Source organism: Calliphora vicina, chromosome 4 (assembly GCF_958450345.1).
Source record: "Calliphora vicina chromosome 4, idCalVici1.1, whole genome shotgun sequence".
Lineage (NCBI taxonomy): Eukaryota > Metazoa > Arthropoda > Insecta > Diptera > Calliphoridae > Calliphora > Calliphora vicina.
In genome coordinates, this window is record NC_088783.1 from 113,221,120 (window position 1) to 113,232,331 (window position 11,212).

The 11,212-nt window shown below is 28.4% G+C and overlaps 2 protein-coding genes across 2 annotated transcripts; both read right to left on the reverse strand.

Moving 5' to 3' along the window:
- Nucleotides 1-771: 771 nt before the first annotated feature.
- On the reverse strand, nucleotides 772-6,592 carry Ran (RAN, member RAS oncogene family). Its single transcript, XM_065508346.1, has 3 exons — nucleotides 6,437-6,592; nucleotides 1,609-2,119; nucleotides 772-1,532 (listed from the first exon to the last, which is right to left on the reverse strand). The coding sequence occupies exons 2-3, from the start codon at nucleotides 2,041-2,043 to the stop codon at nucleotides 1,317-1,319; spliced, it is 651 nt and encodes a 216-aa protein (XP_065364418.1). The 5' UTR covers nucleotides 2,044-2,119; nucleotides 6,437-6,592; the 3' UTR covers nucleotides 772-1,316.
- Nucleotides 6,593-7,655: 1,063 nt separating this feature from the next.
- Nucleotides 7,656-10,189, reverse strand: Vago (vago). Its single transcript, XM_065507636.1, has 3 exons — nucleotides 10,030-10,189; nucleotides 8,175-8,301; nucleotides 7,656-8,111 (listed from the first exon to the last, which is right to left on the reverse strand). The coding sequence occupies exons 1-3, from the start codon at nucleotides 10,142-10,144 to the stop codon at nucleotides 7,799-7,801; spliced, it is 555 nt and encodes a 184-aa protein (XP_065363708.1). The 5' UTR covers nucleotides 10,145-10,189; the 3' UTR covers nucleotides 7,656-7,798.
- Between the last annotated feature and the right edge of the window lie 1,023 nt (nucleotides 10,190-11,212).

An 11,212-nucleotide genomic window follows, 5' to 3' on the forward strand; every position in this document is an offset into this window, starting at 1 on the left:
ATAGCTTAGTCTATAATCTGGACTATGGCTTAGTCTATAGTCTGGACTATAGCTTAGTCTATAGTCTGGACTATAGCTTAGTCTATAATCTGGACTATGGCTTAGTCTATAGTCTGGACTATAGCTTAGTCTCTAGTCTGGACTATAGCTTAGTCTAGTCTGGAGTATAGCTTAGTCTATAGTCTGGACTATAGCTTAGTCTATAGTCTGGACTATAGCTTAGTCTATAGTCTGGACTATAGCTTAGTCTAGAGTCTGGACTATAGCTTAGTCTATAGTCTGGACTATAGCTTAGTCTATAGTCTGGACTATAGCTTAGTCTATAGTCTGGACTATAGCTTAGTCTATAGTCTGGACTATAGCTTAGTCTATAGTCTGGACTATAGCTTAGTCTATAGTCTTGACTATAGCATAGTCTGGACTATAGCTTAGTCTATAGTCAAGACTATAGCTTAGTCTATAGTCAAGACTATAGCTTAGTCTATAGTCAAGACTATAGCTTAGTCTATAGTCAAGACTATAGCTTAGTCTATAGTCAAGACTATAGCTTAGTCTATAGTCTGGTCTATATAATCTAGAACCCAAAAATGAGATGTCAATTTTACTAAACTATTTCTGGAGCCTCATCTGTTCAACTAATTTATCCTTAAAACTATAAAGTTTATGTTTTGTCATATTAAGAGGCTGTTGGGATTTTTTGTTTAGATCTAATATCAAAGTCTTAAAATATGTCTGTTTTTTTTTAGGTCCGTGTAAGTAAGAACAAACTCATTTTCTCATAATTTTTCATTAAATTCAAAAAATTCAATTATTATTTTGTTGATTTGGTTGTTTATCTTTAACGATAGAAATACAAAATAAATTACAAAAAAAAAATAGTAAATATTTATATAAAAAAAAATTATACAAACTAAAGAAAAGTATTAAAAAAATAGTAAAAAAGGAGCTTTAGAATAGCTTAAGAATGTAAAGAGAAAAAACAAATTCTAAAGAATGAAATAGTTTTAACAAAACAGCAAGATTGTTATATATTTTTTTTGTATTTTAAGTTTTTTATTGAATTTTTTTTAAAATAAGTTTTTGTAATTTCTTGTTTTAAATTTTTTTAAATTTCTGTTTTTAATTTATAATAATTAAGCTTCTTCTGTTGTAGGTTGTTTAGCTGTTTCTTTTAAAGTAATTAAATCTTATAAAGGTTTAAGTTCCCCGGATTTTAAAGGAATTTACAACGTTCTTTTAACAAATAATAATATGTAAAGTGTGGTTGGTTGGTTTGGTTGTTAAGGGGGGAGGAAGGTTGGCGGTTAAAAAGTAGTTTACAAATCCTCATCCTCGTCGGGTAAGGCGGTTTCTTGAGCTTCTTGTAAATCTCTTTCGATTTGTAATTGCCAGTCCTTGTCCATTTTGACCTCTGGTGGCAGTAAAGCGGGCATGGCCACAAATTCCAAATTGGGATCACCCACCAATTTACGGGCCAACCAAAGGAAGGGCTTTTCAAAGTTGTAATTTGATTTGGCAGAGATGTCGTAGTACTAATATAACAAAAAGGAAATTTTAATTTTTAGTAATTTCATTTAAAAAAAAAAGAAATAGAAATATAAAACTTACTTGCAAATTCTTCTTTCTGTGGAACACAATACTCTTGGCCTTAACTTTACGATCCTTAATGTCGACCTTGTTGCCACACAATACAATTGGTATGTTCTCGCACACACGCACCAAATCTCTGTGCCAATTTGGTACGTTCTTGTATGTAACACGTGATGTTACATCGAACATAATAACAGCACACTGTCCCTGAATGTAGTAGCCATCGCGCAAACCGCCAAATTTCTCCTGACCAGCTGTATCCCAGACATTGAAACGGATGGCACCACGATTAGTGTGGAAAATCAAAGGATGCACCTCCACACCCAATGTTGCAACGTATTTCTTTTCAAATTCACCGGTCATGTGACGTTTCACGAATGTGGTCTTGCCGGTACCACCGTCGCCAACCAAAACGCATTTGAATGTTGGAATATCTTGTTCTTGTTGGGCCATTTTTGTTTTTTTATTTATTTATTACAAAAAAGTATAAACAAAATGAAATAAAAAATGGTTGCGTAGAAAAAAAATACTGGAAAGAGAAAAAAAAATATTAAAATTTTAATAGGAATTTAGACATTATTTTAATTATTTAGATTGTGATTTCTTACTTTGCCTAATAACCCCTAATAATTGAACCTAAATTAAACGCGTTTGTTGAAAAGAGTTGCACACTTTTAAACAGGATTTCAACAAGAAAAAACTTTTTTTTTTTTAATTAAACCAAATAAAACTTATTAATTTTCTTTCCTAAATTTAATATTTTTCCTTTAATATTTTGTTATAAATGTTTGTTTGTTTTTTTTCCAGTGAAGATCCTTTCTTTAACAAGGACTAGTGATGACTAGTTTTATGTTTTAAAAAAAACTGGTTAAGAACCCCTAGCAAAAAGCAAATGGTGAAAGAGAGGGAATTAAGAAAAGAGTACAAGAAAAGAGAATTAAAAACAACACAAATTCTTAAAGAAACTAAAGCGTAAAATTTGCTTTCTTTAAACAAAACATTCACTATTAAGGATCAAACCTTTTATTAGCAGACAGCCTGTAGTGCGCTGTGTAGTTTAGGGGAGGAAAACAGATGCGAATTGTGTTTTTACAACAACAGTTGTTCCAAGTTCTTAGGTAACGACCTCAAAAACATACAAATTATCAAGAATTTAGCACAGCAGATGCTAATTTTTAAAATTTCTCAAGTAAAAACAAATATAATACAAGAAAAAAAAGGAAGAAGGAAATTAGGGATTTAATATTTTTAAGAATTGAGACAAAATTGCGAAATTAATATTAATTCCGAAACAAGCTATGTTTCAAAAAGAAAATTTTGCTTCTATTCCAAAATACGCAACTTTTCTAAAAGAAAATTTACTTCTAATCCCAAACAACCAATTTGGACACTTTTCTAAAAGAAATAACCAACTTTTCTAAAAGAAAATTGGTGTATAGTCTACTCTAGAGACTGATCTCTAGTCTTCTCTAGAGACTGATCTCTAGTCTATTCCAGAGACTGATATCTAGTCTACTCCAGAGACTGATCTCTAGTCTACTCCAGAGACTGATCACTAGTCTACTCCAGAGACTGATCACTAGTCTACTCCAGAGACTGATCTCTAGTCTACTCCAGAGACTGATCTCTAGTCTACTCTAGAGCCTGATCTAGTCTACTCTAGAGACTGATCTCTAGTCTACTCTAGAGACTGATCTCTAGTCTACTCTAGAGCCTGATCTAGTCTACTCTAGAGACTGATCTCTAGTCTACTCTAGAGACTGATCTCTAGTCTACTCTAGAGACTGATCTCTAGAGCCTGATCTAGTCTACTCCAGAGACTGATCACTAGTCTACTCCAGAGACTGATCTCTAGTCTACTCCAGAGACTGATCTCTAGTCTACTCTAGAGACTGATCTCTAGTCTACTCTAGAGCCTGATCTAGTCTACTCTAGAGACTGATCTCTAGTCTACTCCAGAGACTGATCTCTAGTCTACTCCAGAGACTGATCTCTTGTCTACTCCAGAGAATGATCTCTAGTCCACTGTAGAGACTGATCTCTAGTCTACTCTAGAGACTGATGTCTAGTCTACTCTAGAGAATTTTTTGATTGTCTTTCAAATCAAGCATCTTTTATTACTTCCAAAACAAGTGACGTTTCTTAAAGAAAACTTATTTCTTTTACAAAACTAAACATTTTTCTTTAAGAAAACTAAATTCTTTTCAAAAATCAGCAACATTTCTACAAGAAAACTTGCTAGACTTCCAAAATCAATCGAATTTTCTAAAGCAAAGCTAGCATATCTTCAAAATTAATCAACATTTCTACAAGAAAACATTATTTTCAGATAAAATAAGCTGCTATTGTAAAACTAAACTGGTTGGTCTTCTAAGCCAGCAACATTTTTAAAAGAAAACTGACTTGTCTTCCAAAACAACCAACATTTCTACAAGAAAACATTCTTTTCAGCCAAAATAAGCTGCTATTGTAAAATCAAACTGGCTTGTCTTCAAAGTCAGCTACTTTTTTAAAAGAAAACTGACTTGTCTACCAAAACAAACAACTTTTTTAAAAGAAAAAGTAACTTTTCTTAGAGAAAACTAGCTAGTCTTTCAAAGAAAACAATTTTCTAAAAGAAAACTGGCTTCTAATCCAAAAACAATCGAATTCTCTAAAAGAAAACTGATTGGCCTTCTAAAGCAATCAACTTTTTTAAAAGAAAAATCGCTTGTCTTCCAAAAAAGGCAACTTTTCTAAAGGAAAACTTCATTGTCTTCCAAAAGAAGCAACTTTTCTAAAGTAAAACTGGCTTGTCTTCCAAAACAACCAATATTTCTACATGGAAATATGGTTGTGGTTCATCTTCTAGATAAAAGTAACTTTTCTAAAAGAAAAAAAAAAAAAAGAGTTGGAACTTTTCTTACAGAAAACTAGCTTGTCTTTCAAAATAAATATTTTCCTAAAAGAAAAGTCGCTTGTTTTCCAAAAGAAGCTTCTTTTCTAAAGCAAAACTGGTTTGTATTCCAAAAGAATCAACATTTGTAAAATAAAACATGTTTGTCTACCAAAATAAACTTCTATTCTAAAAGAAAACTGACTTGTTTTCAAAACCAGCAACTTTTTTAAAAGAAAACTGGTTGGTCTTCTAAAAAAAAGTAACTTTTCTAAAAGAAAACTAATTTGTCTTTCAAAACAAACAATTTTCTAAAAGAAAACTTGCTTGTCTTTAACAAAAATCAACTTTTCTAAAGAAAAACTGATTTATAAACCAAAAACTTGTTTGTTTTTCAAAACAAGCTACGTTTCTCAATGAAAACTGTCTTTCTTGTCATTCTGAAGAAGATACTTTTTTTTAATAAAAACTGAGTTGTGTTTTAAAACAACCTAAATTTCTAAAAGGAATCCAAAATGTTCTACTTTTCAAAATAAAAAGTGGATTGGCATCCGAAACAAAACAAAATTTTATAAAAAAAAATTTATTTTTCTTCCAAAAACAAGCATCATTTCTATAATAGATACAGCAAAACACCAATGGAAGCCACTTTTCTGAAAGCAAATATGATTTTCTACCAAAAGAAGCTACTTTTCTTGAAGAAAATAGGATTATCTTCCAAAAAAGCAAATTTTCCTTTAAAAAACTAGTATTTCTTCCAAAAAAATCTACTTTTCTGCAAGAATACTGGCTGTTGTAACTAAAGCTAGTCTTACCAGCAAATTTTCTAAAGAACATTTGTTAAAAATTATGAAAATTTTATCAATTACACAATTCTTTAAAGAATTACTTAAAATCGATTGATTTTTTTTACATATTATAGCCTACAGCTAATTACTTATTCATTACAGCAGTTTCTATATTAATATAACCAATGAATCATCCCAAAAACACGCGTTATAACTGACCTTAGAAAATATGCTCAACAAGAAAAGTTGAAGGTAACACACAAGGCGCCAAATTCCAAAATCACTTAGTTAAAACAAATAATCAAACTAAACTAATATTCTTAATAAATTAAAGCAAAAATAATTAAAAAAAATCTAAATAAAACCTTTAAAATCTCTTAATAATTTATTTATATTTACACAATTTTAGGCAAACAATTGAAATAAATAAATTGTGTGTATGTACTGTATATCAAGCCATGTTAACTAAAATTAGCAGAAACTGTTAGTTAACAGCAAACAAATAAAAGCAAAATGCCAGTTGACAGTTGAGTGTAAAAAAGAAATACAAGAGCAAGCAGAAAAAAAAATCAAGCACATAACCTCAATTTCTTTATTTTTGCACATTTTTCTAGGCTTTTTATAAATTTATTTAAACAAATGCTCAAGCTTTCGAGGCAAAAAACATTTTATTTAATTTATACCGCTATATTAACTGAAAATGATTCATTAATTAAACATATAACATTTCGCAAAGTTGTAAAAACACATGTTTTTTTTTTGGCTTGCTCCTGTGCGCTGCAGCAGCGCCGCAATGCCTTAACTTTTATAAAGACTGCAGACGTTGTTAGCATACGCGCCAACTTTGGCTTGTGGATTTTTGTTAGCATTTCTGTTAACAAAGCCTTAAAAGCTTCTTTTATTTAAATACAATTAATAAATTCGTTTTTTTTTTTCCAATCAAAATTTCATTGAAACACATTTTGTTCATAATTTGCTTTTCTCACATGCGTCACTTGTCTGTTTTTTGTGTTGTTGTAGAATATTCTATTTGGAATTTGGCAACCTTTTAACATAATTCGTTTCTTTTTTTTTTTTGCACACACCTCACAACCACATTTTTTTTTGTTACATTCTTTTAACTTTTCAAGTTTATTTTAAATTCTTTTATATATTTTTGATTTGTTAGATATAAAACACCTACTTTTTTATTTTCTCTGCTGGGAGAATTGCTTTATTTCAATTGATTTAGCAAAAATCCTTATTGGATAATGGGAATTTAGCGTTTTTTCCGGGAACTGCACAAAAAATAACGCCGCTTAACTATATAGTGTGTGTTGAAATGTAGTTTTTTTTCTTCTCTTTCTTTTGTGAAATGCAGATGTTGTTCGGCAAATTGCCGTTTTTTTCAAGTTCGTGAAAACAATGTGGTATTTTCGGCATACAAGGTTGTATTGTCATACAGGGTTGTATTTAATGATAAGGCAGTGTATGGAGTTGCCATATGGGAGATTGGAAATATGTTTTATTTGGATAAATAAGAATTTTATTAAGATAATAAGAGAATTAAATTCTAATTATGTTAATTGTAGGCCCTATTAACAAGTTTAAATAATTTAAGTTTAAACAAAATACCGTTAAATATAAAATATATTTACCGTTATTTTATGAACCTTAAATACACATTTGTTTCGTAATCAAGTTTATTGAAATCTAGAGAACCTTTTTTTTAACAGACATACAAATGTTTTGTGTTTTAATGTTGTAATCCAATTATTAAATTCATTTCTTTAGTTTAGTGTGCCCGAGTTTTTGTGCATCGATACGCAGTGATTCGTTTTATAAGCAAAAATATGAAGGAAATAATATTAAACAATTTTATATTTTTCTAATTTTGTTCTTAAGTGCAAACAAAATTTAAGCCAATTGGATACGAAGTACTCAGTAAAAATGTGATAAAATATTTTAAAATTGGGTATAAAACCAACTAAGGAACAATTTTAAGCCAATTGGAATTATCCAATGTAAAAAACTTTACATATTATTTTTAGATGCATAATATAATTCTTAAACTATGCACAATAACATATGGAACGAAAAATAATCAAGTTTCACGTATTTCCAAGCTTTAATAACATTTTAACGTAACTAAAGTTAAATCTGGCGTTTTTCCAAATCTAAATTCTGGCAACACTGTTAGTACGTAACAATTACCATAAAGCAGTTCCAGATAATACAGTGCAAGGTAATAGAGTTTTGGGTAAAACAGTTGTCGTTAATTATATTTATTGTACATAAACTGACATCTAGAGGGCGCTCAATGTAAAAATCAACAGGGTTGGGAATTTCTATACTTAAATAATTAGATTTATTTAATATAACAGCTTAAAATAAGATATCAATGAAAATTAAACAGTTATAAATGAGAAAATAAATAAATTTTATTAAAATAATAATTTCTTAAACAAAAAACGTGGTTGAAAATCGTCAAGCTAGCATCTCAACACAATTTGTATGCCCTTTAATGAAAACCCAAAAAATTTCAATAATTTAATTGTTATTTCCTTTAACTATTATTATTTATTTTATACTCCATATTATCGCCGGCATTTCTTGTCGACAGCACCGTTCTACCACCCTCAGTGTAATTGAACGTTGTTATCGTACCCGGTTCTTTGATCAACACCTTGACTCTTTGGGTTATATGCTCTCGCAACAAACGTCCATAATGATCGTACAGACGGGTCTCATCGGTAGTACTTTTATCATCGGATTTAGAAGATTTACACTCGTAATTTGAACAGCAACGGGGATAATCTAGGAATTCGTTGGCGATGGGCAGGCGATAACAATTACCCTCTAGCTGGGGTACTTGGCATCTGAAAATGTTAAAGAGATGTTAAATGTTTTTAAGATTTTTTAGTTAAATGTTTTTTGTTTACCTGTCTTGCCATAATTGCAGAGTTCCTAGACATTGTACGCGTATGCATTGACCAGGTCGGGTGAAAACTTCGCCAATATATAGCTCTCGATTGGTTTCGGGATCAGTGCATTTGGCATTATAACGATCTGTAAGGGGAAGTGAGAAGCAACAAATAATTAAACAAACTTTTTAATAAATAACAGATTACACAACAATTCAATTTTAATTTTAAGAAATAATTCGAGATTGTTTTTTAAAATTGTTTAAAAAAACGAGTAATCGAAAATGGTTATTTAGTAACCGATTACCAAAAATTACTCAAGAAAACGAGTTATAGTGAAATAAATAATAATACATTTTGTTTTTTTTTTAAGAAAAAATAATTTTTAAAATTTTCTTTTAATCGAGTAACCATTTAAAGTTTTTTTTTATCAAATTTAAAGCATTTAAATTTTGGATATTTCAACAAATTCAAGTGGTTACTTTTAAAATACCTATTACCGATTACTCTAAAATGTAAATATTTTCCAACAAAAACAGCAAAAACGTTATTTAGTTTCAATTAACCATATTTAAAAACCAAAATTTGCTGGTTTGTAAAAAAATGGACAAAAAATTAATGGTTACTCGGTAACCGTTAAGCAAAACTTGCAAAATTTATCAAAAAACTCAAGAGAAATTAAATAATGATATATGTATTTACCTTTTTGAATTTTTTAAAACAATTCCTGATTTATTAAATTTTTTTCCAAACGAGTAACCGTTTCAAAACTTAGTTTATTTTAATCATATTTCCAAAAATTTGCTGTAGTTTTCATTAAATTTATTTTATATGAGTGTTTTATTATTTTAATTATAAAAATTAAAGCATATTAAGGTGGTTACTCGACTAGCTCAAAACCGATTACTTTTAAATTTCATTATTTTTATTGGAAATTTCAAAAATTTTTGTATAATTTTAAATAAATAATTTATCGACATCAATTTTAATTTGTTATAAGGAAAATTAAAGCAAAATATATTGTGGTTACTTGGTAACCGTTATTCGAAATTTGCAAATATGTTAAATATTTTATGGAGAATTTATATAATTTGATTAATAGCATTAATTGCTTGCATTTTCAAGCATAAATCTTGTTTAAATAAATGTTTAAAAATCGAGTAACCGTTTAAAAAATTGTATTTAAATTGAAAAATTTTCAAAACAAATTAAATTTATTTTTATAAATTATTTGCATAAAAAGTTTTTACATTTTTTTATGTACTTTTTCAATCAAATTTTAGTGGTTACTTAAATTGAAAAACCGATTACTTTAAAATTTTTATAAAATTTTACAGAATAATGGCTAGAAACTTAACTGGATTATCAAAATAGTTTTACATAAATACAAGGTTTAAAATATTTAAAATTTACATTTTTATGAACATTTTAATGGTTATTTACAAAACTCAAAAACCGATTACTTGAATATTTAAATATTTTTGAAGAGAAAATTGTATAAATTCGGTTTAATTCCTAATAAAACTTTATTAAAAATTAAATTTTATTTATTTTAAAGAAAATTTGAACAAAAATCAGTGATTACTCATTAACAGTTTTTAGAAATATTGGAAATTTTTAATAAATGTTCATTGAAATCAATATTTTTAAAGTTATTAACGATTTTGCAGAATTTTTTCAATATATTAACGCGAGTAACCATTAATCATATTTTTTTTGAAATGGAATTATAACTTTAAATTTTTTATGTTTATTTTCTGCGTTTAAAAAATATGATTTTTAGTTTGTTGATGTTTTTTTTTATTATTATTTTACCCTTGAAACTTGACCTAGAAAATTTTCAGCCCGTGTTTCAAATCATAATAAAACTTACCACGTGAATATGTAGCCGAAGGATGAGCAAACGTCACAATGCTATTTAGCATTAATATTAAAAATACGCAAATTTTAAACAATTTACTGCAACACTTACAGGAAACTTTTAACATTTTGTTTTATTACTTTTTCAAAATTGCAATATTTTTGATTAAATTTTTTTTGTTCTTTATGTTTCTTAATCTCAAGTTCAACTAAATTTCTACAGTGTTTTCTTAGGTGTTAAAGCCTATATAAAGCGTTATACTGGCGAAGCTGCGATTATAAACTGAGTGGAATGTATAAATTGTTTTTGCAAAAAATTTCTTATCTTTTGAGAAAAAAAAAGTTTTTTTCTTGATATTGATTTTAATTTTATTTTTGTTTACTTTTTATTGTATTTCAAAGTCTTTTTTTATGCTCAAAAAAGTGATAATGGGGTGTTTTTTATATAAAATAATTTCATTTAGACTGTATGTAGTCATCATTGATGAAATTTGTAAGTAAAACCCCAAAAACATAGAAATATTGTCATATTATTATGAGTGTAGGTGATTTAAGGCGTATCCACTGTAAAACAGGAGTTAAAATGTTACTAATGCTGTTAACTTTAACATGTCTGCTGTTAATGTGGCAACTTTAACTCTCTCTTGCTCTTTGTTATTGTATTCGTAATATAACGGTTATATAGAAAATGTAAACAACACAGAGTTGGGAGTTCTGTACTAATGCTGTTACCTTTAACATGTCTGCTGTTAATGTGGCAACTTTAACTCTCTCTTGCTCTTTGTTGTTGTTCTATTCGTAATATAACGGTTATAGCAAATGTAAACACAGAGTTGGGAGTTATAAATTACTAAGAAAATTTTTGTTTTTCCCTAGCAAATGGTGAAAATCAATACAAAGCTGGGAATTATTAATTATTTCTAGAATTTTTGTTAAATTGTATTAAATTCTTTAAAGAATTATTGTTTACATTAGTAAAACACACAAGGTATACATATATTTCACATTATTATAATATTTTTCTCGGGAAATCCCCTTTTTCTTACAATTTTTCAAATCTCTTGCCTTTTTGTGTTTAATTTTTAACCTTTTGTTCAGTTTAGCTTACCTTTTACAATTCAATATGATAAGATTAATGAAATGTACTTACTTTAATTAAACTTACTTGGCAATTTTTTGTTTTACACAATGAAATG

Bases quoted from the DNA above. Each gene is read 5' to 3' on its own strand.
- Vago (XM_065507636.1), bottom strand. From the start codon at position 10,144: ATGTTAAAAGTTTCCTGTAAGTGTTGCAGTAAATTGTTTAAAATTTGC. The intron at 8,302-10,029 runs GTAAGTTTTATT...TTCCCCTTACAG, and splicing joins TTCGGCTACATATTCACGTG to ATCGTTATAATGCCAAATGC. The intron at 8,112-8,174 runs GTAAACAAAAAA...TAACATTTTCAG, and splicing joins CTGCAATTATGGCAAGACAG to ATGCCAAGTACCCCAGCTAG.
- Ran (XM_065508346.1), bottom strand. From the start codon at position 2,043: ATGGCCCAACAAGAACAAGATATTCCAACATTCAAATGCGTTTTGGTT. The intron at 1,533-1,608 runs GTAAGTTTTATA...TTGTTATATTAG, and splicing joins ACAGAAAGAAGAATTTGCAA to TACTACGACATCTCTGCCAA.